This window comes from Natator depressus, chromosome 7 (assembly GCF_965152275.1).
Source record: "Natator depressus isolate rNatDep1 chromosome 7, rNatDep2.hap1, whole genome shotgun sequence".
In the NCBI taxonomy this organism is placed as follows: domain Eukaryota; kingdom Metazoa; phylum Chordata; order Testudines; family Cheloniidae; genus Natator; species Natator depressus.
Window position 1 is genome coordinate 50,978,568 of NC_134240.1, and position 24,955 is coordinate 51,003,522.

The following is a 24,955-nucleotide window of genomic DNA, read 5'->3' on the forward strand; positions in this document are numbered from 1 at the left end:
GCTCAGGGCTGTGTGACTGCTGCAGGGACCGCGGGATATAGGATATAATTAGATGCATTTGTGTACATCTCTGAGTCCTTGAAAGAAGGATCAGAGCAAGTCTGGCTGCAGGGCTGAGTGGCCCAGCCAGATGGGGCTCCGCTCTCTGCAAAGCCTGGGACTAACCTGTTCCACATGCACAGAGGGAAAGCGGGATGCGCAGGATGGGGACCAGAGGCTCCCAGCAGGGGACGAGGCAGAGCGGGAGGCAGAAGGTGTTCGGGGAGAATGCACGTGCATTTACAGACAAATGCAAGTGGATCTTAGCTACCTCACCTGGACATGGGCTGAGCTCTTGGCAGGAAGCACACACACACCCAGAACCTGCAGGACATGCATTCACCCTGTACCATGGCCCCTGGGCATTCTGAGACAAGAAGTGGGAGAGGGTGTCCTGCCTGCCAGGACCACGCTGCTCCCCTTCCCTGGACAGGGCTTGTCCATGCTGCTGGCCTCATGGATATGGCCGTGAGCACAGCAGTGTGCTAGGGCATGGGGCAACAACTGTGGCTGACGACACTCAACCACCTGGCCAGTGAAATCACTCATGGATTTGCCAGCACCTTCCCCACAGTAAGCTCCATGCATGGTGATTTCAGGGGGCACCTAGTTTAGAGGCCCCTTTGCTCACAGGCTGCTGCACTGGACTACAGGCATTTGTGTCATTTCCTTATACCACAGGGACACAAGGACAGCAAGGATTCGACCCCTTCCCTTCCTGACACGGGGCAGGAGCAGGACACTGGGAGCTGCTTCCAGCTACGTCTGGGATTTCCATAGCTCCCAGGTATCCCTCCAGCCCCTGCCTACCTCACACACAGCCAATACAAACCCTCTTCCACCCAGAACACCCCTGGGAGAGCTGGCCCTGCCTCGCAGCAATGCTGGCCAGGATGGGGACTGGAGAGAAGGGGCCATGCCAGGACCCGTGGCTGATGCGAGGCAAGGCAAGTGCCAGGCCCCCGCCTGCCCAGGTGAGCTCAATCTACATGCACCCAGTGCTGGCACAACATGCCACCAGGCAGTAATCTTACTGTCACCTCTCTGGAGGCCTCTGCACAGGGTTTGAACCTGTCCCCCATTCCTGCGACCAGTGTGGGAGCTGAACGTATGCAAGGCACATGGTGGGCGAGTCCCCGGGCCTGGCAGCACACCCGGAGCCTAGAAGGGCACCTCACCACGCTGGCACTAAGCAGCCGTCACCCCAGAGCCAACTGAGGGAGGCAGAAGGTTGCATATAGAAAAGTTGAGAGTCGCATGGCCCCACCCTGCCATTTCCTATAGTAACAGCACATCAAGGCTTTGGGATCCTGGAAGGCAGCGCTGTTCTCCTGACTCACCTAGGCTCCTTCTCAGCAGCACACAGGGCTGAGTCTCCTGCCAGGACACCCTAAGAGCAGCCAGCTTAGAAGGGCAGGTAGTGCAGTGGGTAGGGGACTAACCTGGGATGCAGGAGACCAGAGTTCCATTCCCTACTCTGCAACTGGCTCCCTGGTTTCACCAAGTCTGTCTGGCCATCAGCTGCCAGCTGTAGAGTGGGGATAGGAGCCCTGCCCTGCCCCAGAGGGGAGCTGGAGTGGCCCCCAGACACTATGGAGATGAGGGCCACATAAGTATCTTACACAGCTGGCACTAGAGGTGTGCACATGTGGGTGCAGCCCTGCCTGAGGGCTAAACTGCCACCAGTAAGAAGAAAGGCAACACCCCAGACAGCAGCACGGTGGAGGTGAGGCACCAGCAGGCTGGGCAGGTGTCCGCTCACAGCTGCCATGGGACGCAGGCCAATATGAAAGGGAGTGGGGCATACAGAGCAGTGGGGGCGCTGCGGCAGGAGGACAGCAGAGCTAGTTCTGTGCTCAAGGGAGCACGCCTGCCCCCTCCACGGCTAGACAGGCCTAGGAAATGGAAGTGGCCCCAGCTGAGCCGAGGCAGGGCAGAGCAGCAGTTGCGCCAGTACATAGGAAGTTAAGTGAACTTGGTGTCCAACCCACTTTGTGGGGCAGATACGTGGACCCTAGTGACCAGCACACACCTGGCGGGGATTCCCATCCCCAAGCTCTGAAGGGCTGAGTCCATCCCCAGCTACACCACAGCACAGCCTCTCGGCGACACTGCCTCTCGCAGGAGGAGTCACTCACCCTTGGAAGTCAGTGTCCATGAGGAGTCGGACCAGAATCCCTGTCACAGCCACAAGGATTGGATAATGATCCACGCTCTCTAGCCCTGGGGGACAGAGCAGAGCCAGAGCAATGACCATGGCTGGGAAGGCCAGGCCATACCCCACCCCCGCACCTGCCCGGCTCTTTACCCTCAGCCTGGCAGCTGTACTTCTCTTTGCAGCGGCCCACCTCAGCTACACCCATGGCCGCGCTGGGGGAGCCCTGGGCCAGAGGCACGACCTCCTCCTCCCCCAAACCACATAAGCACCTTTCACATGGCCTTGGTCGCAGGCATCTCCCCATGGCCAGCACTGACTTGACTTCTCCAAAGCTTCAGGAAAGAGGGGCTCCCTGCCACCCTGGGGCTGATGCCCTGCCCTGGTGTGCTACAGGGGGGCTGACTGGAGCTCCCCCTAGCAGCCTTCCCACGGGGAGTGTAGCTGAGCTGTGCCTCAAGGGAAGAGGAGACATTGATGAGATAATCATTCTCCGAAGAGAGACAGGCTGACTTAGCAGCGCCACGTGGCCCAAGGGCTCTGCTAGCAGCATGATTGTTAATCTGCTGGCTATGCTTCAGCCATCCCCTGGCAATGCAAGCAGGGAGATGGCCTGTGGTGCAGGGACAGCAGGTGGCTGCTAGCACAGCACTGTCCTTCCCCAAACCTGGCCACACAGCCCAAGGACATACTCAGCAATGCGTAACTAGACAAGGACTTCTGCCTGTGCCAGGGAAGGGCATGCAGGGAGATCAGCCTCCATTCTACAGGCACCTCCCATCCGAGATCCCAGCCCCCTTTCCAGTTCCCTAGAGTGCCCACTTAAGGGCAACTCCTCGCCCAGAGCAGGCGTGGAACATGGCAGCAGTTTAACAGCTGCTCAGAGTTTGGTGCCTAAAGACCCCAGAGGCCAGGACCTGAGGGGAAGTGAGGGAAGCGGAGAGACTTGCGGCAGGACAGGGAGCCTCATGGAAAGAGCCAGGGAACCGGGAGTGAGCACAATGGTCAGGACCCCTGTTTACATCTCTTAGAGCCTGCCCTGCAAGCATTTTAGCACCGCCGGTTGTTGGGGTGGCAGGTCACCCTTCTGTTGGACTCAGAAAAAGAATGCCCCCTGCTATATCCCCAGCCCACAGGATTCCCGGCCCTGAAGTTCCCGGCCACATGGCCCAGCACCCAGTGACAGCCCCAGAAGATCACAGACCGGGCCTATCTCTGCAAAGCACACACATAGCCACATTGCTCCGCTGGCGAGGGGGAGCACCTGAATCCCCTGGGCCCTCTATGCAGCCACCAGTGAGTTCCTGATGGGCAAGGAGGCAGCCAGACTCTAGGAAGACGGATAAAGAAGTTTGAGGCACAAGTGGTGTTCTTGTCCATCCTCCCTATGGAAGGAAAAGGCCCGGGTAGAGATGGTTGAATCATGCAAGTCAATGAATGGCTATGCAGATGGTGTCCGAGAGAAGGCTTTGGATTCTTTGACCATTGGATAGTGTTCCAAGAAGGAGGAGTGCTAGGCAGAGATGGGCTCCACCTAACGAAGAGAGGGAAGAGCATCTTGGCAAGCAGGCTGGCTAACCTAGTGAGGAGGGCTTTAAACTAGATTCACCGGGGGAAGGAGACCAAAGCCCTGAGGTAAGTGGGATACCGGGAGGAAGCAAGAGCAGGAGAGCGCAAGAGGGGAGGGCTCCTGCCTCACACTGAGAAAGCGGGATGATCAGGGAGTTATCTCAAGTGCCTATACACAAATGCAAGAAGCCTGGGAAACAAGCAGGGAGAACTGGAAGTCCTGGCACAGTCAAGGAATTATGATGTGATTGGAATAACGGAGACTTGGTTGGATAATTCACATGACTGGAGTACTGTCATGGATGGATATAAACTGTTCAGGAAGGACAGGCAGGGCAGAAAAGGTAGGGGAGTTGCATTGTATGTAAGAGAGCAGTATGACTGCTCAGAGCTCCGGTATGAAACTGCAAAAAAACCTGTCTCTGGTTTAAGTTTAGAAGTGTGAGCAACAAGGGTGATGTTGTGGTGGGAGTCTGCTATAGACCATCAGATCAGGGGGATGAGGTGGACGAGGCTTTCTTCTGGCAACTAACGCAAGTTACTAGATCGCAGGCCCTGGTTCTCATGGGAGACTTCAATCACCCTGATATCTGCTGGGAGAGCAATACAGTGGTGCACAGACAATCCAGGAAGTTTTTGGAAAGGGTAGGGGACAATTTCCTGGTGCAACTGCTGGAGGAACCAACTAGGGGCAGAGCGCTTCTTGACCTGCTGCTCACAAACTGGGAAGAATTAGTAGGGGAAGCAAAAATGGATGGGAACCTGGGAAGCAGTGACCATGAAATGGTCGAGTTCAGGATCCTGACACAAGGAAGAAAGGAGAGCAGCAGAATACGGACCCTGGACTTCAGAAAAGCAGACTTTGACTCCCTCAGGGAACAGATGGGCAGGATCCCCTGGGAGAATAACATGAGGGGGAAAGGAGTCCAGGAGACCTGGCTGTATTTTAAAGAATCCTTATTGAGGTTACAGGAACAAACCATCCCAATGCGTAGAAAGAATAGTAAATATGGCAGGCAACCAGCTTGCCTTAACAGTGAAATCCTTGCTGATCTTAAACACAAAAAAGAAGCTTACAAGAAGTGGAAGATTGGACAAATGACCAGGGAAAAGTATAAAAATATTGCTCGGGCATGCAGGAGTGAAATCAGGAGGGCCAAATCACACCTGGAGTTGCAGCTAGCAAGAGATGTTAAGAGTAACAAGAAGGGTTTCTTCAGGTATGTTGGCAACAAGAAGAAAGCCAAGGAAAGTGTGGGCCCCTTACTGAATGAGGGAGGCAACCTAGTGACAGAGGATGTGGAAAAAGCTAATGTGCTCTATGCTTTTTTTGCCTCTGTCTTCACTAACAAGGACAGCTCCCAGACTGCTGCGCTGGGCATCGCAATGTGGGGAGTAGATGGCCAGCCCTCTGTGGAGAAAGAGGTGGTTAGGGACTATTTAGAAAAGCTGGACGTGCACAAGTCCACGGGGCCGGACGAGTTGCATCCGAGAGTGCTAAAGGAATTGGCGGATGTGATTGCAGAGCCCTTGGCCATTATCTTTGAAAACTCGTGGTGAACGGGGGAAGTCCCGGATGACTGGAAAAAGGCTAATGTAGTGCCAATCTTTAAAAAAGGGAAGAAGGAGGATCCTGGGAACTACAGGCCAGTCAGCCTCACCTCAGTCCCCGGAAAAATCATGGAGCAGGTCCTCAAGGAATCAATCCTGAAGCACTTACACGAGAGGAAAGTGATCAGGAACAGTCAGCATGGATTCACCAAGGGAAGGTCATGCCTGACTAATCTAATCACCTTCTATGATGAGATTACTGATTCTGTGGATGAAGGGAAAGCAGTGGATGTATTGTTTCTTGACTTTAGCAAAGGTTTTGACACGGTCTCCCACAGTATTCTTGTCAGCAAGTTAAAGAAGTATGGGCTGGATGAATGCACTATAAGGTGGGTAGAAAGTTGGCTAGATTGTCGGGCTCAACGGGTAGTGATCAATGGCTCCATGTCTAGTTGGCAGCCGGTGTCAAGTGGAGTGCCCCAGGGGTCGGTCCTGGGGCCGGTTTTGTTCAATATCTTCATAAATGATCTGGAGGATGGTGTGGATTGCACTCTCAGCAAATTTGCGGATGATACTAAACTGGGAGGAGTGGTAGATACGCTGGAGGGTAAGGATAGGATACAGAGGGACCTAGATAAATTAGCGGTTTGGGCCACAAGAAATCTGACGAGGTTCAACAAGGACAAGTGCAGAGTCCTGCACTTAGGAAGGAAGAATCCCATGCACTGCTACAGACTAGGGACCAAATGGCTCGGCAGCAGTTCTGCAGAACAGGACCTAGGGGTTACAGTGGATGAGAAGCTGGATATGAGTCAGAAGTGTGCCCTTGTTGCCAAGAAGGCTAACGGCATTTTGGGCTGTATAAGTAGGGGTATTGCCAGCAGATCAAGGGACGTGATAGTTCCCCTCTATTCGACATTGGTGAGGCCTCATCTGGAGTACTGTGTCCGGTTTTGGGCCCCACACTACATGAAGGATGTGGAAAAATTGGAAAACGTCCAGCAGAGGGCAACAAAAATGATTAGGGGACTGGAGCACATGACTTATGAGGAGAGGCTGAGGGAACTGGGATTATTTAGTCTGCAGAAGAGAAGAATGAGGGGGGATTTGATAGCTGCTTTCAACTACCTGAAAGGGGGTTCCAAAGAGGATGGATCTAGACTGTTCTCAGTAGTAGCAAATGACGGAACAAGGAGTAGTTGTCTCAAGTTGCAGTGGGGGAGATTTAGGTTGGATATTAGGAAAAACTTTTTCACTTGGAGGGTGGTGAAGCACTGGAATGCGTTACCTAGGGAGGTGGTGGAATCTCCTTCCTTTGAGGTTTTTAAGGTCAGGCTTGACAAAGCCCTGGCTGGGATGGTTTAGTTGGGGATTGGTCCTGCTTTGAGCAGGGGGTTGGACTAGATGACCTCCTGAGGTCCCTTCCAACCCTGATATTCTATGATTCTAAAGGTGACTTACCTGGCAGCCGGAGGTTCACCACTCTGTCGAACAGGTTCCGCTCGGCTGTCACGCGATTCAGCACCTGGTTCAACAGCTGTGCGGGGACAGGAGAGATGTCAGGAGAGACTGTTCCTATCTCCCGGACCCGGCGCCTGCCTGAGCAGGATGGAACAGCCCCTTTCCAGCCGTCAGCCCCAGCCCCAAGTGGGTGCATTGCCCTCAAAGAGCACACCCGCCCCATGCAGGGCCTTCCCAGGAGATCGCCCCTCTTCTGCTAGCTGCTCCTGAACCTCCCACCAGCTGGACAAGAGGCATCTGGCTGAGCACGTCCCATGGATTGCTAAGGATCCACACCACAGAGCACGATAACAGAGCAGACTGCAGCCCTCCCATCCCTACCAGGGCAATGCCTGGGGGAACTGATTTAATTGGGGATTGGTCCTCCTTTGAGCAGGGGGTTGGACTAGATGACCTCCTGAGGTCCCTTCCAACCCTGATATTCTATGATTCTATGAACTGCAGCTCCCAGCATTCAGCATTCCATTAGGAGTAGACAGCACAGCTGCACTGCATGAGATGGCAGCAGCACTGCAACACTCCCTCCGTGGGAGCATGCTGACTCCCAGCAGGCTACACACACATCAGCAGTGCTGGTAGCCCCTGGTGGGCAATGGGCCATAACCTGCAGCGATAAGAGGCTGAACATGTGGGCAGTCACACCGGCTGCATTCCAGGCTGCCATCAGTCTGGAGGAAGCTCTCACCAAGGAGAAACTACAGTCACAGGCCACATCACGGCCAATGGCAGAATTGATCAGAGTGGGCCAACCAAGAGCCAGCTATGAGCAGGGCTGGGTGCAGGCACTTGCTGGCTAACAGCTGCCAATGGCCCAAGGAGCTCTCTGCTGAGCCTAGGACCTAGGAGGACTAGGACTGCTGGTCTCCAAACACAGCAAGGAAACAGCTCAGGCCCAGGAGGCTGCTGGGCAATCACATACAGTAACTCCTCACTTAAAGTCATCCCAGTCAACATTGTTTTGTTGCTGATCAATTAGGGAACAAGCTCGTTTAAAGTTGGGCAATGCTCCCTTATAACATTGTTTGGCAGCTGCCTGCTTTGTCCACTGCTTGCAGAAAGAGCAGCCCATTGGAGCTAGCTGGTGGGAGCTTGGAACCAGGGTGGACCGGCAGCCCCCGCATCAGCTCCTCTAAGTTCCCTGTGCGGGGGTAGCCGCCCTGCAGGCTATCAATTGCCAGGCAGTTCAGCTGTCCCTTCCCCCTCTGCCTTGGAGCTGCTCCTGCCCTCTGCCTTGGAGCTGCTCCCTGGAGCCTCCTGTTTGCTGGGTGGGGCAGGGAGAAGAGGGGTGCTAATGTCAGGGTGTCCCCCGCTCCTTTACCCCATCAGGCCATCTCCACAGAGCAGGAGAGGACAGGATAGGGCTCAGAACGGAGGGAACTTGCTGGCAGCAGCAGCTTTTTCAACTTGCTGATCTACTTAAAAAGGCAGCGTACTTAGAGTGGGGTCAGTGTACTTAAAGGGGCAATGTGCATCTCTCTCTCTCTCTCGCTCACACAGGGTGTGTGTGTCTGTCTGCCATGCTGTCTCCCCTCCCTCCATTCGTGCTGCCTTGTAGAGTGTGAGGCTACATTAACAATGTGTTAACCCTTGAGGGCTCAGCCAAATGCTAGTTCATCATTTATCAGTAAGCCATTTCTTGGGAAATATCCCAACCTCTTCCACCCTCTGACTTCACCACCTCAACCAAGTTTCACAATCATCATTGCTGTGTACAGTATTAAATTTTTTAAAACTTAATAGTGTGTGTGTATATATATATTATATATATAAAAAAATATATAGTCTTTTGTCTGGTGAAAAAAATTTCCCTGGAACCTAACCCTGCCTATTTACATTAATTCTTAAGGGGAAATTGGATTCACTTAAAGTATTATTTTTCAGGAACATAACTACAATGTTAAGTGAGGAGTTAGTGTACAACGAGGCTCCACCCAGACGAGCAGCAGGCTTCTGCCCTGCCTGGCAGTGAAACTGAATGTTGTTAAGCTCCAGGGTGAACCCCCTACTGGGACAGCTGAGGCTCTGGGCGTGCCCTTTCCAGCACACAGCCCACCTCAGCTCACTTGGCACGCTTGCTCTGCCGCCATCATGGCTACTCTTCTTTCAGCTGAAAGCAAATCCCTGGTGCAGTCAAGTAGGACCAGCTCCAGCAGGACCCCCATGGCGCAGGGCACATCTGGTACCAGCACCACATGGGCACCCAGTGCTCCCTGTCCGCAGCAGGGCGAGCCATGAGAGCAGACTGGCCCACTCTCGCTCTCCCCCTTCCCCGCACACCCCAGCCCTCACTCTGCCCTACCTGCATCTGTATAACCCCCTTCACTGGCCGTGTCCTCTCTCAAGGCAGCGAGGCCCCACCCTGGCTACACATCATCTGACCCTGCCAGCACACCCCCTTGTTGTGGTCTATCCTGGGACACAGGCATGGCACCACAGCAGCCTAGGGAAAGCTGCTGGTGGTGCTCCCCTCTCCTGTACTGCACTCCTTCTGTAGCCCCCCATTACAGCCCTGAGCATGCAGGAAGCAAGGGGCATGCCACTGCGCTCTGGTGGGTGGCTGGGCTCATAGCTGTGCTGCTAGCTCAGCTGGCCAAGGTGGGCTCCAGGAAGCTTGTGCCAAGTCACTCCTGGCACAGTGTCCCCTGCCTGGAGCCCTGGCCAGACGACAAGGTCCAAACCAACCTCTCCGAGTGGAGACACAGAAGGGAGCCTTAGGACCTAGCACAGGCGAGGGAACATCACCTCGCAATTCCAGCCAATGACTGGTGGCTGGCCAGAGCAGAGCTCTCGGAAAGAGACGTCCAGTCTCGATTTACAGATTCCCAGGACAGAGAATCCCTCCGGCCCAGGCACATTGCTCTGAGGGGCGAGGGCCTCACTTGGACAGCTGGGGTCATGCTTCATTTGACCTTTGCCAAATTCAGCTCCCTGTCCTGGCTCGTGCTCTGTCTTTGGCTACTGGATGTCAGAGGCCTCTGCTCACAGCCACATTCTCCCTATGGAGGGACTCGACCTGGGGTCAATCACCTCTTACTCCTCATTTCAATAAGCTGCTAGTGCAGCTGCTCTTCACACCAAAGGGGACTCGTAAAATCAAGCATTATGTCAGTTCAAGGCTGCGTGCGGACATGCACTGCAGATAGGTAGTTGCTAAACTGATTTTAGCTTTACTAGCTTTAGCCACAGTGCTGTGGTTGGCAACAGAGGTGCCAAGGTGGGAATAGCAGTGGCTCAGGATTAAGGAGCAAGAACAGAGCTGGAGAGGGGGAAATCCCAGGATAGCAACAGCAGGGGGCTGCAGGTCAGTCGCCAGCGGCACTGGCAGAGCTGAGAAGGGGTGGAAGCTAGAGACTGCAACAGCAGAGGGCTGTTGATTAGGATTGAAGGGCATTGGCACAGCAAGAGTGGGTGCCCAGGTCTGGAATACCCACCCTAACTTTATTTCAGGTTCCAAGTAAAGCCAGCTCTCCCCTCCCCTGCTTCCCTTGAGTTCACAACAAACAGATGAATGCATCTCCTCTCTCTCAGGGCTTTGTACAACTGCCATCTCCACAGGATCTGAGCAGCTGCCATGTGAAAGCCACTGGCATGGGGAGGTCCTTAGTGTGCAGTCTGGAGCATGCATCTCTTCCCCCTCATGGGGCTGCAGGGAGTTCTGCCTGGGACAGGTTTCTGTGGGGTGGGGGCTGATGAGGTGCCTGCTGGAAAAGCTTAACCACATAGGAGGGCTTGGCAGCACCAAGAGTCAGCCAGATTTCTCCCACAATAGCTGCTCGCAGGTGCGTCAGCCTGAGACACTGACGCTGGATCCCCTGGGTTGGTAGTTTTAATAGAGGCATCCGGGAAGGGGGCTCTATATTCGTGCCATCCTGCCCTCAGCAGGGGGTGCTCTCACCTGCTCCACCGGCTCCCAGCATGGGGATGTACCTGGGCAAGTCTCCTGAGCAGCAGCTCCGAGGAGGGGCGACTCCAGTCGAGGAAAATCTCGGGGGCCAGCGTGACAGTCATTTCCAGCACTCTGAGCAGGCTTACTGACAGGTCAAAGCAGGTCGCGCACACCTTCAGCTGGCGGCTGTCCACAAAGTTCCTCTCCAGGCGCTCTGCCGCCTGCTGGATCTGCCCGGGCACAGGGCACAGCTCAGTACAGGGCCTTGCAAGGAACAGAGGCCTCCACCCACTCATGCACCCATCAGGGCTGTGCTGCTTGACTCTGCAAGCAGGCCGCCCTGGCCTGGCTCCCAGAGCCCACCCCTGCATAGCCTGCTGGGGTCCCCGCTAGGTGCCGTCCAGCCAAGCCCCAGCACTCACCTCCTGGATCATGCCAACGAACTCCGAGAAGGCCCAGTTGAGCTGGTTGAGAACGCTGTTGAGGAAGCTGGGTGCCATGTCACAGTCACTGCGCAGCAGATCGGCCATATGCTGCTGCAGCAAGGTGGAAGGGCACGGCTCTAGGACCAAAGGGCAGCAGAGTCAAGGGCAGACCCAGCACTGGGGCAGTGGGCAGCCTGGGATGCCCAGCTCAGGGAGGCGGGCAGCTGGGGAAGGCACAGGCCTGGTGCCATGCAGCACTTTAAGGCCAGGAGGGAGACTGAGCGTGAAGCAGAGAGCCCCTTGTGCCCGGCTGCTGGACAGTGAGTAGAGATGGCAGGTGCCCTGCAAGGCTAGGTCCACACACTATTCTGAGCACAGAGCTTGCCCGTGGGCTGCCAGCACTGCCCTGCATAAGCTGGGCTACAGCTGTGCACAGTCGTAGCTCTCCCTCCCTCCCTTCCTCCCAGGGGAACAGCAGCCCTGAGCTAACCAAGCCTCTAGTGCTCAGCTTCAGAAAGCCCCAGACCAGTTCATTAGTAATCTCTCCTGATGCCAGCATCACAGTCGTTGCCCCGTGCCTACACACCCGCCCCCTCATGTGGGCCCTGGCCTGCCCGGCTGCGCTCTGAAGGCCAGTGAGGAAGGTGCTTCCTCCCTGAGATGGAGCAGAGCCCTTCCCCAGGGCTGCGCTCCCGGAGCCCAGGCAGGCCATTTCTCAGCACTCCCACCATCGCTCCCCGGCTCAGCCCTCTTGGCGTTGGCAACCCCCGGCACAAACACACTGGGGCCCAATGCGGCTCAGCCAGCCAGGGGCCTTTAACAGTGTCCCTCCCTGGCACAGACGGGGCTCGGGCCTGGGCACTGCCCAGCAGGGGAGGGAAAGGGAGGGGATGGGACACTGGGCCAGGATAGACACTGCACCGCAGCCCCTAGTCACTGCCACAGCTGCAGGTCCCAGCACTGAGCCATGCCTGCCACAGCAGAGGAGCTGCCATGTTCCTGTGTGTGGGGCAGAGCCCCAGTGGGGAAAGCAGACAGCAGCAGCTCCCTACAGCTGCAGCCCAGTGCCCCCACGTGTCCTGCTGAGCGGAGTCACCCCGGTCTCAACAGCCAGAGCCCCGCTACCAGGAGGAACCGACTGGTGCCAACAGCGGCCCTGGGACTGGCCCAGACAATGAGCAGCAGGGCCTGCAGCTTCCTGGCCCTTGCCCTCCCCGTCGCAGCAGGGAACCCGCATGCTGCAGACCAGGGCACTCTGCCCTGCCCTCCTGAGGGATGGAGGGGTGCCTGGCCCGGCAGCGCACTGCTCCTCTGAACGCTCCCTCCTGCCTATAGCAAGGGCCAAAATGCCCGGGTCTAAGGGACGTGGGCCTGGTTCCCAGGGCCGCCAGGCCGGAAGGGAGCAGGGGCTGTGCCTTTGTGGACAGCCTGCATGGACTTCCAACGCAGCAGGAGGCTCAAGCTGCTTGGGGGGTGCCTCTGGCAGTGGGACCTGGTTCTCCGGGGCAGGGGAGCAGCACTTCCCTCAAACCGCCCCTCAGACACAGCCCGCGCAATGGGCACTGCATTGGAATCAGCCCCTTGTCCCCCTGCCCCGCCCAGGCAGGGGCAGGGCCCAGGGGCACCTCTGCGGAACATGCTCCCTTGCAATTAGAGCAGCTTTCATTATTGGTTCAGGGGCTGCACAGACCAGCAGTGCCAGGAGCCAGGCCCATCCCTCTGCCCACTCAGAGCTTTCCCAATCAGATGCAGGGGCACCCAGGAGCAGAGCCACACCACCGCTGCCCCTGGGTGTGCGGCAAGCATGCCACACAGCTGCCAGCATGGAACACTGGACTGTTACCATGGCGCTCTCTAGCCCGCAGGCCAAGGCAGAGGCTGGCGCGGCTCATACCCTGGATCTGCCAGCTCTGTCCACCCCCCCAGTCGCAGCAACTCCCTCCCCCCTGCCACACACACACACACACACACACACCCCTCTCAGGCAGGAGGCAGCCACCCTGCTCAATGAGCCAGGAAGCCACCACCATGGTAATGGCAGCCCTAGGTGAGTGGCCCCACTCTGCACAGCTGCAGCAGGGGCTCAGGGCACTGCCATGAGCTGCCCCATCTCCCTGGCACAGAGCCGAGATGCAGGCCGAGGAGCCACTCCCCTGCCAGGGCTCCCACCAGGACTGGAGAGGGTCGGGGGCAGGCCAGGGGCACACCAGGAGGGGAAGCACCAGGGGACGAAGAGCTACTGCACCACCACACAAGACAGGGCCAAGCAAACAGCAAACTTACGCTGGACGCTAGCAACAGACAGCTCTCCTGGGCCCCCGAGAGAGAGAGACAAGACAGCAGCATTACAGAGGGGCAAAGCGCAGTGCAGCCTGGGTGCATAGTGCAGCACCTATGGCTGCAGGGCCCTACGCCCACACCCAGAGCTGCGCACCAGCCGCTGAGCTGGCATCACCAGAGCTCTCCACTGGAGGAGAGCGAGGCCCAGCAGCTTGTACGCGCACACACTCCCCCCCCAGAGCCCAGCTGCACGTGCATACACACACCCCAAGACCCTGTGGCTTGTGCACGCACGCACACACACACACACTCGTACCCTTGCCCCCAAGGCCCAGTGGCCCTCACACAGCTCCACATAGGGAGCAGAGCTCCAGGGGCTGATGAACAAAGGGGATAGACAAAAGGGAGGTCACAGAAAGGAGGATACCACCATCACTCCTCTATTAACCAGCATCCAGTATGGGCATGCCAGGTGCCTGGGTGGCCATGCGATATTTGGATTCGTTTGCTGTTCTGTGGCCTCCACTTCCACTAGTGCAGCTGGTTTGCCCAGGGCTTGTGTGGAGATGGGGTGCTTGGGAACAGCAAGGCCTGCTCACAGAACTTGCTGGCTCCCCAGACCACCTATTGCCCCAGTGAACAGACCAAGACTGGCCCTTTCAACACCTGGCTGGCTGGAGCCAGGGGGACACGGCCCCAGTCACTGCTGCAGCAAAGCTGGCTGCGGCCAGCTGCTCTGGCACCCACTGCTGTCCGCAAGCAAGGCCCCAGGCAGGGCCTGATCTGCAGGCCACGACAGCAATGGTACAAGGGCACCAGGGCAGTGGGGGATGGAGAAGGGAACAGGCCCCCCTCAGGCTGCGGCCATTGTATGCTCCCTGGCGCTCCAAGAAGCCTCTGCTCACGCCTCCTCCATCACCTGCTGAAGAGCCCCTGGCTCAGCGTTTGCACACTGCTGGGGCTGTTCCCAGCACCACCGGCTGGGCCTGCTGGACACATCCCTGGTTCCCCAACAACAGGGCCCCGCTAGATCCCGGTGCCAGACCCCGCGACCCATACCACCCTCAATGCCGCAAGCGCCCCAGCACCAAACCCCGCCCCCCCATACCGCCCTCAATGCTGCGAGTGCCCCAGCACCAGATCCTACCAGTCCCCACCCTTCCCTCCATCAATGCTGCGAGCGCCTCGCACCAGACCCCACCCTTCCCACTCCACAGCTGCGAGCACCCCAGTGCCATACCCCCGCCTCCCCTGAAAATGTCGTGAGCGCCCCAGTGCCAGACACTGCTCCCCCCAGTGCCATGAGCGCCCCAGCACCAGACCCTGCCCCCACCCCACTCACTCTGCAGGCTGGGGAGATTGGCATCCTCGGGCTTGGTTTTCAGCAGGTGCGGGAGCCGCGTGTACCTGTATCCAAACCCACAGCCCTGCGGGAAGGGAGACAACGGCAGGGTTAGGACACGGCTCCCTAAGCCTCCATGGCAGAGCGCTGAGCTGCGCCAGGCAGGCTGAAGGGGACATTGCAGGTGCTGCCCACCCTGCCAGGGAGAGGGCTGAGACCTCTCGCCTGCAGCTGAGTGATGGCCCCAGAGGCATGGGCCCAGGCAGCTGGCAGCAACAGGCAGTGGGACCTTACCCGCCACAGCCGAACGAGGATCCAGTTGGTCTGCGCCCAAGGCCGCTGCTCGTAGGGAGCCAGCAGGTTCCTCATCATGGATATTCGCCTGCCAGACAGAAGGGACAGATTGACAGCCAGGAACATAAGGAGGGCAGGGTGGCACATTCGGGGCTCCTAGAGGGCAGGGGAAGTAGAATGGCACCAATGTCTGCAGGGCCAGCACCAGCGGCACACCCAGGGGAGGGGAGGGGTGGGGCCAGCACCTGGGGGAGGGGTTAAAGTTAAGCTATTTCTTCCCTTCCCGAGCTAGTCTGCAGCTGATCTACCCCAGCAGCCATAATCACTGCTACTGCCCTTGGCCCAGCCTGCTCCAGCCCAGGGACCTCTCAGCCATGCAGCCCTCCCCCACATTGTCCTGACACCCACTCTTCCACTCCCAGCTCCTTTGCCCCAGCTCCCCACGGCAGTTCAGGGTGCGGCTCAGGACTTACTGCTCCTCCGGGATCCTCTCCACAGCCCGCAGCGAGTGTGGGTAGCAGACATAGCTGGCCAGCGCCTGCATCAGTGAGTCCCGGATGTCTGGGGGCAGACGAGAGGGGCTAGGCTGACACAGCAGGGCCAGGCCTGTGGCTGAGCCATGCAGGGAGCCAGGGAAGGGACTGGTCCCCAGCAGGAGGGACAAGTGGCATTTTAAATGGTACAATCCAGGGGCTGGCTCGGGCCCTATTAACACACAGGCAACGGGTCCCCTTCTGCCGGCTCACTCCGCCCTGTGGCCTCCCAGGTCCTGCCAGGCCAGGGGCCAGGCTTGGAGCCTGCTCAGGCCTTCTCCAGTCACAGGGTAACTGCCTAGTCCCTGCTCATCTCTGCCCATCACCTGCACAACGGGGAGGTCGTGGATTCCCCTACCCCACGCAGCTGGAAAATGCATGGCCTCTGAGAAACGGCCTGTCTGCGCCCAGCCAAGACTGCAGGGATGGCACTGAGCCCTCCAGGCAGCTGCTATGGGTTTGCCATCAACAGACGAGCATGCCCAGGAGAATCCACCCCATGCCAGTAGCTAGGACACTCTGCCCTCCTTCCTCTTCCCCCACTAATGCAATTATCTTAGCATTTGCTAGGAAAGCCACCACAGGGTGCCCAGCAGCCCTGACACAGCCAGCAGCCCTGACACTGCCTGGTCCCTTTGCTGCTCTCCAGCAGCCCCTTGCTGCCACAGGCGGGGTCTGGCAGCAAGATGGGGGCTGGTCACTGCCTGTGCCCTCACCCCCAACAGGCAGAACAGTCACCAGTTACCCCAAGAGAGCAGCCTCACCAGTGCCAACGATCCTGGAGTCAGCAAAGTGCTTGGCCAGGATGGCAGCAAGACGCGTCAGAGTCTCTTCATAGCCTGCAAGGAAAGAGATTGAGCAGGTGGAGAGGCGTCAGTCCATCAGCAGTTACAGGGGCCCTGGGCACAGTCCCACACCCTCAGGCGGTCACAGGAACCACTCCTGCTGTGAAGCTGGGCGGCAGAGTTTGTTCCTATGTAATATAACTAGGTCTCACCCATGTGGTGCAACGATAACCATGGGAACAGTAACTGACAGGGCATCTCTGCCTGAGATGCAGAGAGCCTGACATCATTGCTCTGAGGGGGGTGTTTTGAGTCAGCCTCCCTAGACGTAGCAGCTGCCAGGTGCCTGGAGAATCCCACAAAAGGCCAGCCATGAAAATAACCAACAGCTCCAAGTCTTAGCTGCGTGTATGGGGACGAGGGGTGCTGGACATAGAGAAGCCCCAGCACAGCAGGGAAGGACAGGACTGCGGCTCTGGATGCTCAGGATAGCACACCTAAGCCCAACTGCCCCTTCAAGCTGGGAATACAAAGGGTATGGCTCCTGCAGCGGGCTCATCCCATGTGCTCAGCCCATGTTAGGAGCAATGTAACATCGTGCCATATGCTGCAAGAAAACATTGCCAGGGTGGACCCTCACTGGGGACACTGGACACTGCTATTCTCTGCCTCAGGGTTTGAACCCTTCAGAAGCAGGGCTCTGGCTCCATGGCACGCCAAGCAGGGCTGGACAAGAGGAGCCAGCAGGTCTGTGAGTCTCTTCAATCACCTGCACACACAGGGCCGTTTTGGATTAGCACTTTGGTAGCTGCGGGCCAGCCGGGTCTGGCGCTGCACACGCTGACAGAGCCCAGGCCTCAGACCTTCTCGCTCCCCAAGTCGGCACACCTCATGTCCTGGGGGGGATGCCCACACCGGCCCCATGATGCCTCTCACTGGGAGAGAAGCAGTGTATCACCCACCTGCCCACCCACCCTCCTTCCCACCTCAAAGAGCAAGCGGATTTTCACTCAAACCCACCAGAACAAGGGGAGGGATAGCTCAGTGGTTTGAGCATTGGCCTGCTAAACCCAGGGTTGTGAGTTCAATCCTTGAGGGGGCCATTTAGGGATCTGGGGCAAAAATTGGGGATTGGTCCTGCTTTGAGCAGGGGGTTGGACTAGATGACCTCCTGAGGTCCCTTCCAACCCTGATATTCTATGATTCTATGAACACCACACCAAACGGCCTCCTCCCTGACACAGGAGCACAGAGCAAGTCGGGCACTGGAGCGAGCATGGCCAGCCTGGCTCTCAGACCCAAGGGACTCAGCAGGGAGACTAGCATTGCCATTGGCTACGCAAAGAGCCAGGAGTAGCCCAGCAAGGAAAGCCAGACACTGCAGAGGATTGCACAGAGCAGGGACACAGAGGGTCGGAACACCCTGATCAGGGAGCTGACCCATCTCTCAGTGACTGCCTGGGTCTTGGCTTGCATTGGGCCTTCAGATCTGCTTCCCACAATTTGACTGCTAGCACCTCCCCAATCCGCCAGCCAGCCCGGCATGGGGCTAACCCCACAGAAGCAGAGGGGAGGGCAGAACTGGGGAAGGACCTAAACCTGAAGGGGATCAGGGCAGGAAGGAGTCACAAATCACGCAGGGCCCCAGCTACATAGCGACTCCAGATGCAGAATCTGCCACAGACTCTCAGCTCCACTGGAGCAGAAGATGGCTTAGATAGCAAAGGCCTGGTGGCTGGGAAGGGAGCAGGAACTGCCTATTCCACACCTTAGGTGTTGGCTCTGAAACCCAGTGACGACAGCTTTGCTGTTCGCCATTTCACTGCTGATAGCTTTAACAGAAACACCCCAGCTCGTGCTTGTCACCCCCACCCTTGGCAGGGAGTGAAGAGGACAGACATCCCTTCTGTGCTCCAAACCCAGCGACTGCCATTAACCCACTGTGCCAAAAGTCGTCTGCCAAAGTCTCCAGCCCCCCCCAGCCACCACTGTGGCAAGCTAGACACCCACAGGTCGAACTCCACACCACACTGCAGGAGCAGGGACAGCGGCAGCATACAATAAAGGCAACACAATGGCCAAAGACTGCCTGGGCTCCTGGCTGCCTGCAGGTCCCCATGTGCCGCAGGCTGAGAGCTAGCAGGTGACCACGCCCAGGAAATCCCAAAGGGCCCCTTTGAAACCTCCGTCTAACTCAATAAGCTGCCCTCCCTCCCCGAGGAAATGGCCAGCACTCAGTGCAGAGATGAGCGCACAGCAGGGGAAGCAGCCCCGATGTCTCCTGGGAGCTCACAGCCAGGGCGCAGCTTTGTCCTGCCCAGCACCAAGCTCAGCCCAGCATAAGTCAGCAGTGACGACAGCACAAGCCCCCTCCTCACCGGGGAGCTCCTCCATGCTATGGACAGGGCTGAAGTAGTTCTTCAGCGCGCTGTAGCTGTTCATGGCCACACTGAGGTAGAACTCCGGCATGAAGGCGAAGAGTGAGCCCGTCCTGTCCCCGTGCTCAATGGTGCGGATGCACACTCGCAGCAGCCAGTATATGTCCTGCATCTTCTCCTGCCGGGGAGAACACAGCCACGAAAGAGTCAGCTTCCACCCCAGGCATGCCTGAAAAGGATCTAGGCAACATACCAAGTGATCGTTGCTGTGGGCACGAAGGATAAGAGGCTGAGAACTCAGTGGAGAGCCCCAGGACCATGCCATGCGGATAGCCAGGGGCAGCTCAACCTGAAGCGGCTTTGAACAGAGGATGGAAGCTAAGCGTGAAAGAAGAAAGCAGAGTGCTGTCATCTTGGACTCTAACTCAGACAACACCTGGATGGATCTGTGAAACTTCTAGCAAGCTGGATCGCCCTCAGATTGGTCTGGACAGCCATAAGCGGATTCAGCAGGCACCTGACTAGGCCTTTTATGCATACACCTTGACGCAGTGGATCAACAGCTGCCTAGACAATAACTATAATAATAAATGTTAATGGGAAAAGGTCCAAAGGGGACACAAAAGGACTGGGTTTGGTCAAGCAAAAAGGCCTACTGGTATAACTCAAGGACTGGGTTAGGATCATGCCTGGCAAACAAAAGAGGAATGGGACCATAAATTAGTAACCCAAAACTGGTGTCGAGAATTAGGCCCAATGGTAAAGAAAATAATGAGGCGAGGAGCTGTTTTGTCCATTAAAAAAAAGCTGCCGAACAACAAATGCTAGCTAGGAGATGGGCTGCGAGCACCAAAAGCAGCGAGCCGTCACCCTCACAATCTCTAGGGCCTCCAGGAGCTACCACTGGACCTTTACTGTCCTAACTCTGAAAAGTGTTCTGACCAGCCTGGGCCAGAGAAAGGGAGCCAAAACACATCCCTGCCTGTAACAGGGTGCTGGCCAGGAGGTCCTGAGCCAGGCCCCTGTTAACCCAGCTCCAATTAAGAAGTATTAATTGGGTCTGGCTGAGTATGCCATACCTAATTACTAGAAGAGAACCACCTGTGGACCTTATTAGCCGAGGACTATATAAGGCTGGCAGGAAGGAAGTGAAGGGGGGGAAGAGAAAGGAAAGGAAGGAGCCAAAGGCTGTACATCCCTGCTGGCTGGAGAAGCTAGCTGTCCCCCAGGTTGCTGGTTTGGAGCAGACTGTAAACAGAAGGTGGTGGGAGCTGACACTGAAAATAAAAAGCACTGGTGATTGCACTCAGAAGGGGTCTCTGGCTGATTTGTTGCGAGAGCAAGCAAAGGCCTTAGGACACTGCCTCCACCAGCTCCAGCTAAACCCCAATCACGCCCTGGGATGAAGATATTGATGCCTGCTATCACACACCTCTCTTCCCCTCCCTCCCCCCTGCTTTACGTTTTCCTAGCCCTCTTTTTCCTTCTGTCTAAGCACCATATGCTCTGCAACACTGCTGTAAGCCTGTAACCAAAAACACAGCTAAAAGCAATGCCCTGAACAGACCTGCGCTGGGACAAGTTGCCAGGTGCAGAAGTGGCTGATCAGACCACATGCACCCTCATTGCTGGAGAAACCCGGGTTCAGCAAGTCAGAGCCAGCCCCAGAGGCAGAAGCTGCATTTTCTCTTTGTGGTTTCTTCCCCTTTTCATGTGCTTGTCTCGCTCTCTTTTGTAGGAAAAAGGGATTGAACTTTAACAGCAGTGGCAGCTCCAGCCCATTCCAACTCATGGCTTCTCTTTTCCTCAAAGAGAACAGCTAGTACCATCTTTACTTCTACCTCAGTCTCAGACAGGGGGAGGGGGTGGAGGTTCCTGCCAAAGGCTCTACAGCTCAAAGGGGGAGAGAATGGGGGTAGGAGAAGAAATAGTGTTACAATGGAAGCCCCACTTAACTTCATAATTTCCAGTACTTTAATTGGGTTTCCTTCTTTTTCTAGATCTTTACTGAAATGCTGCCTGATTTGTAATGGTGCATTTGCCATGGTATTAGCAGGCCGAGGCGTCTGCTCACCCAGGCCAAAACCAACATTAAGAGTTTTAAACAGGAACAGTGGCAGGGTCACGTTAACCCGTGGGACTCTCTGGGCCCGTGTAGTCCATCAAAATCAATACGACAAGCCCCACAGCTCAGAATTTCACAGGGGTCAGGCTGAACCGCTGCCCACCCTCCCCCAGGCTCCTCCCACCACACACTTCTCTCACCTTGGAGTAGATGGTGACGTTGATCCAGGCTAGCCGGCGACTCAGGTGGTTGAGTTTCTCTGAGAAAACCTTCTGGCTTTTCACCAGCTCCTCGTAGATGTCCCTCCTCTGAAAGAAGCACAGCGGGTGTGAAGAGTCCCTCCCTGACCAGACACGCACGGTCCAGAGCAGAATGGACAGGACACAAGAGGTCCCCCCTTCTATGGTTCGCAAAGGAGGACAGGCAAGAGCCAGAGGGGCCGGAGTCCAGCCAAGAGGCATCCATGCGAACGCTGGGGGAGTGGAAGCCAGAAGCAGAGCGATTCCCAGGTGGGATCAATCGCTGCCCTGACCAGCAAGAACCCCAGGACCAGGAACCTTGGCCAGGTATTAGCCCCTAGGTGTCCAAGTGCTTTCAAATCATCTGCTGTAAGAGGCAGCCTTTGGTAGGACTCGTCAGATGGAGTTACCCTCCACCTGCAGGAGCCCTGAGCCAGAAACCGTTCTGGGCATTTCCTGTCTGGCTTCTTGGTGGCACCACCTGTCAGGTGTCCTTCCACTAAGCCCCAGTACTGCATACGGCGGTGCCTAGACCCAAAGCGGGTGGGGTATCTATGCCACGGGCTGGGTTTGGAGGGTTATTTTATTCAATACTCTTGGGGATAGAAACTCTACACCCTGTAACAGACCAGTCTGGTCCACCTGTCCCATGAGGCAGGCTCCTCAGCCTGTGAACCCCAGAGGTAAATGGAGAGCAACACCCGTGCTTTTGTTCCCCCTGGCCTGCTGCTGGGGCCTGCACTCCAGAGAAGCAGCAACTGAACCGCACAGTGCACGTGCTCCTCCTCCCTGCCAGCCTCCTCGCAACCCCTGGCTCGAGCTATCCTCCGGCAGAGATGGCAGAGCCCTTTGCCCCAGGGCTCTGCAAAGACTACAAAGATGGAAGCTGTGGGGGCTACTGGAGGGACTCCTTACCCTCTTTGGACATCGGCTAATCTTCTCCTCTGTGTCCTTCAGTGCCAAGGCATATTCGTTCACATCATCAGACACACCCACCATCTGAAAGACAAGTGGGGAATGGTGATGCCAGCACAGAGCTTTTCCAGCATGGTCAAGAGCAGCCTGACCCCAGAGAGCAGCAAACCGGCCAGCATCGCAACACTCCTGTCCCCTGGCTGGGCTGCTCTCTGCAGGTCAGGGGGTCGGAAGGCTGGAGCTGCAGTGATTTGCTCTCACTGCAGATACAGGAGCAATTCCTCCTCACCAAAACCAGCCACTTGCTCAAACATAGCAAAGGCTAAAGGACGAAAAGCAAGACCTATGCTAGCTTGTAACCCCCTATGCTATGCTAGCAGTGAGCCCTTCTCTGTCCTGGATTGAACTGGGTGGACTGAGCAGAGACATCCAGATCCAACGTGCCCTGGGCTGCTCAGGTGAACAGCCATCTGGCCCAGCATCCCTGTGCTCTAGGCCCCAGCATGCTGCTGTTACTCAGCTCCCACTCTCCAGGAAAGGAATTCAGCCCTACCCCTAACCTGTGTGTACAGCCACAACAGCAGGGGGAAAGAGGTGGGGGGCTGGAGATCAGGGACTAAGCTGCAATCTTCAGTGACACCGAAGCGTAACAAATGCAGTTTGGGACAGGATCTGCAGTCTCTGCTTGAGACATGGGGTCCCCTCCTGCCAGAGCCATCACCCCAGGATGAGTGGAACAACAAAAGAAACAGGGCTGTGCCACAGACAGATATGCACACTGGCCAAGGTGGCCCTCTCTCTCTGGTGGCTCGATAGACACAAGGGAGCTGGCTCATTGCAAGGACCCACGGGTGCTGGCCCGAGTGTGGGGCAGCACGACAAGGGCTGTGACCTCCTCCCCTATGGGTTCTGCTCACCTTACCAAGCTGCTGGTGGACGCTGAGGTTGTACATCATCACTATTCCATCCAGGATCTCCAGAAGGGAGTTCTCAGTGATTGACTGCTCCGGCTCCTCAGGGGGTCTCCCCAGTAACAGACCCTCATTTCCATGGCTGCCTTCTACTGCAACCCAGCCCCAAGACAGAAGAGAATTCTCAGCAGTGTTGCTGGCAGTACGAGGCCTGCACGCCTCCTAACCAATGCATCACCCCCAGTGTGCAGTGTTCTCAGGGACCATAACCACTGCACAGCTCCCTCCCACCCCATGCCTTTCCCCAGCCATTGTTCCCTCTCTACGAGCCTGGGGGGGGCCCCTGACACAAAGGGGCTGAGCTGGCTTTCAGAGGGTTAGCAGTGCTCCTGTCTGACGTGCTACTGCAGTCCGGCCCTGCGCACAGTCCCTATCCTCCCCAGGCCAAGGAGGGAAGCACCTGGCAAACACACATTGAGCAGAACAGTGTGAGCCTCCAAACCTTCCCACTGCATGCTGGGAAAGGGCTGGGCACAACTGGGGCATTCTGGGCACTGCCAGGCAAATGAGCAAAACCCAGCAACCTCTGCCAAAATCAGAGTGAGGCGAAGATCATCAAGGATGGGCAGGGCAAGGAACTCAGACCCAGGTTCTGTGTTATGCACCACTAGTCCGCAATGCCAAGTGCCACTGACTGCAGATTTGGGCCCCACCACCTCGGCTCTAACCTGCCCCCATGTGAGCCCCCAGCCCCACTGCCTGGCCTGCTCCTGCCCATGCACTGCAGCAGCCGGGGCTGTGTCCTCAGCCACTGGGCTCGCCTCCTCACCTTTGGGTAGGCAACTGGACTGACTGATTTTTAAAGAAAATGCAGGCGCTTTGATAACCTGCTTCAGGAGAGACTGCCTGCGCAGGGATCAGCGCTGCCGTGACAGCACACAGATGCACTCCCGGCTCTCCCACAGCTCCTGTGAGCAGGGCCATGCCCAGGTCATTGCCAGCCCCCAGCACCTCCAGGCTTTGAGCATCACACACTGAGCTCACTGGCTAAACGACAACTCCTCAATCAGACAGCGAGCAATTGCTGTGGCCCTTTCTCAGCTAGGCTCAGGACTGATCCATTCCCCGGGGACTGGCTGGGCCTTTTCCTTTGCCTGCTTCTCCCACCCCTACCTGACACCTTGACAAGCATGCAGTGGGAACTACTCACTGTCATCCTCTGTCCGCTGCTCCACACTCAGCGTGCGTGCTTTCATCTTCTCCAGGGTGCCCAGGGGCCGCCGCGGGTTCATCAGGCTGACAGCCGCTGTACTGAGGAAGCGGTTGGCACGGCCCAGGGTGGGTGAGCTGAGCCAACTGGGCCTGGCAAGGGCACCACCAATGGCCAGTGCTGCAACTGGGCGCTGAGACACAGAAGGTCAGAAATGTGAGCAGCTCCATTCGTTAGGCTGCCCACTGACTCCGAGCCCTCTATCTCCAAGGGTCGCAACTGTGCCAGCCCAGAGCTTCCCTGGCTTCCTAGGGCTAATATGACAGACCCCAGCTTGCTCCCTCCCTCCCTGCCACAGCTGGGCTGGCTGTGCAGGACCAACAGGACGCAGCACCCCATTCTGGCCAGACAGGGAGCAGAGCTGTGCAGAGATGGGAACGCCTTTACAGGTACTTCTCTGATGGCAGCAGCACTTGAACACTGGACACCGGAAGCCACCAGGCTCACTCAGCAGTCCCCTCTCTTCCCCATCATGTGGCTTCTCTAGCCGCTGCTGGGGGCACAGGCCTACGGGACCCACCTGGGCTGTGGAGGTTGCGGACTCCTCATCTTCGTCCAGGTCGTCCATGGTCACAGCCTGCAGCTCCGCAGGGTCAATCAGGATATTTGCTTTCAAAGCCAGGTCATCTGTGTGAAAGGAGCCATGGGATCAGGATTCACTGTGGGCCCACTCCCTTGGAGCACGGAATGGTACATGGCCAGCCCCAGGGAGTGGAGGGGGAAGACACTGACGCTGTCCCGGTGAAGTCACAGTTCTCTGGTCCCTTTGCTCTCCTCACCCCTGCCCTCTCACATGT

The 24,955-nt window shown here is 57.0% G+C and overlaps 1 protein-coding gene across 4 annotated transcripts in view; it reads right to left on the reverse strand.

The window, feature by feature from the left end:
- RNF123 (ring finger protein 123) overlaps positions 1-24,955 on the reverse strand; it is a 159,734-nt gene that overhangs the window by 54,785 nt on the left and 79,994 nt on the right. For 3 of the 4 annotated variants that reach the window (XR_012640259.1, XM_074958386.1, XM_074958388.1), the window contains exons 22-35: positions 24,679-24,785; positions 24,099-24,291; positions 22,895-23,040; positions 21,978-22,061; positions 21,024-21,131; positions 18,759-18,936; positions 16,360-16,434; positions 15,536-15,623; positions 15,063-15,150; positions 14,769-14,853; positions 11,144-11,283; positions 10,763-10,951; positions 6,776-6,851; positions 2,178-2,262 (exon numbers count right to left, since the gene is read on the reverse strand). Coding sequence is in view for 3 of the 4 variants with exons in the window: in XM_074958386.1 (XP_074814487.1) it covers positions 2,178-2,262; positions 6,776-6,851; positions 10,763-10,951; positions 11,144-11,283; positions 14,769-14,853; positions 15,063-15,150; positions 15,536-15,623; positions 16,360-16,434; positions 18,759-18,936; positions 21,024-21,131; positions 21,978-22,061; positions 22,895-23,040; positions 24,099-24,291; positions 24,679-24,785 (1,642 nt within the window). In the remaining variant the exon portion in view is untranslated. The remainder of the gene's footprint in view (positions 1-2,177; positions 2,263-6,775; positions 6,852-10,762; positions 10,952-11,143; positions 11,284-14,768; positions 14,854-15,062; positions 15,151-15,535; positions 15,624-16,359; positions 16,435-18,758; positions 18,937-21,023; positions 21,132-21,977; positions 22,062-22,894; positions 23,041-24,098; positions 24,292-24,678; positions 24,786-24,955) is intronic. The other variant, XM_074958387.1, reaches the window with a different exon arrangement.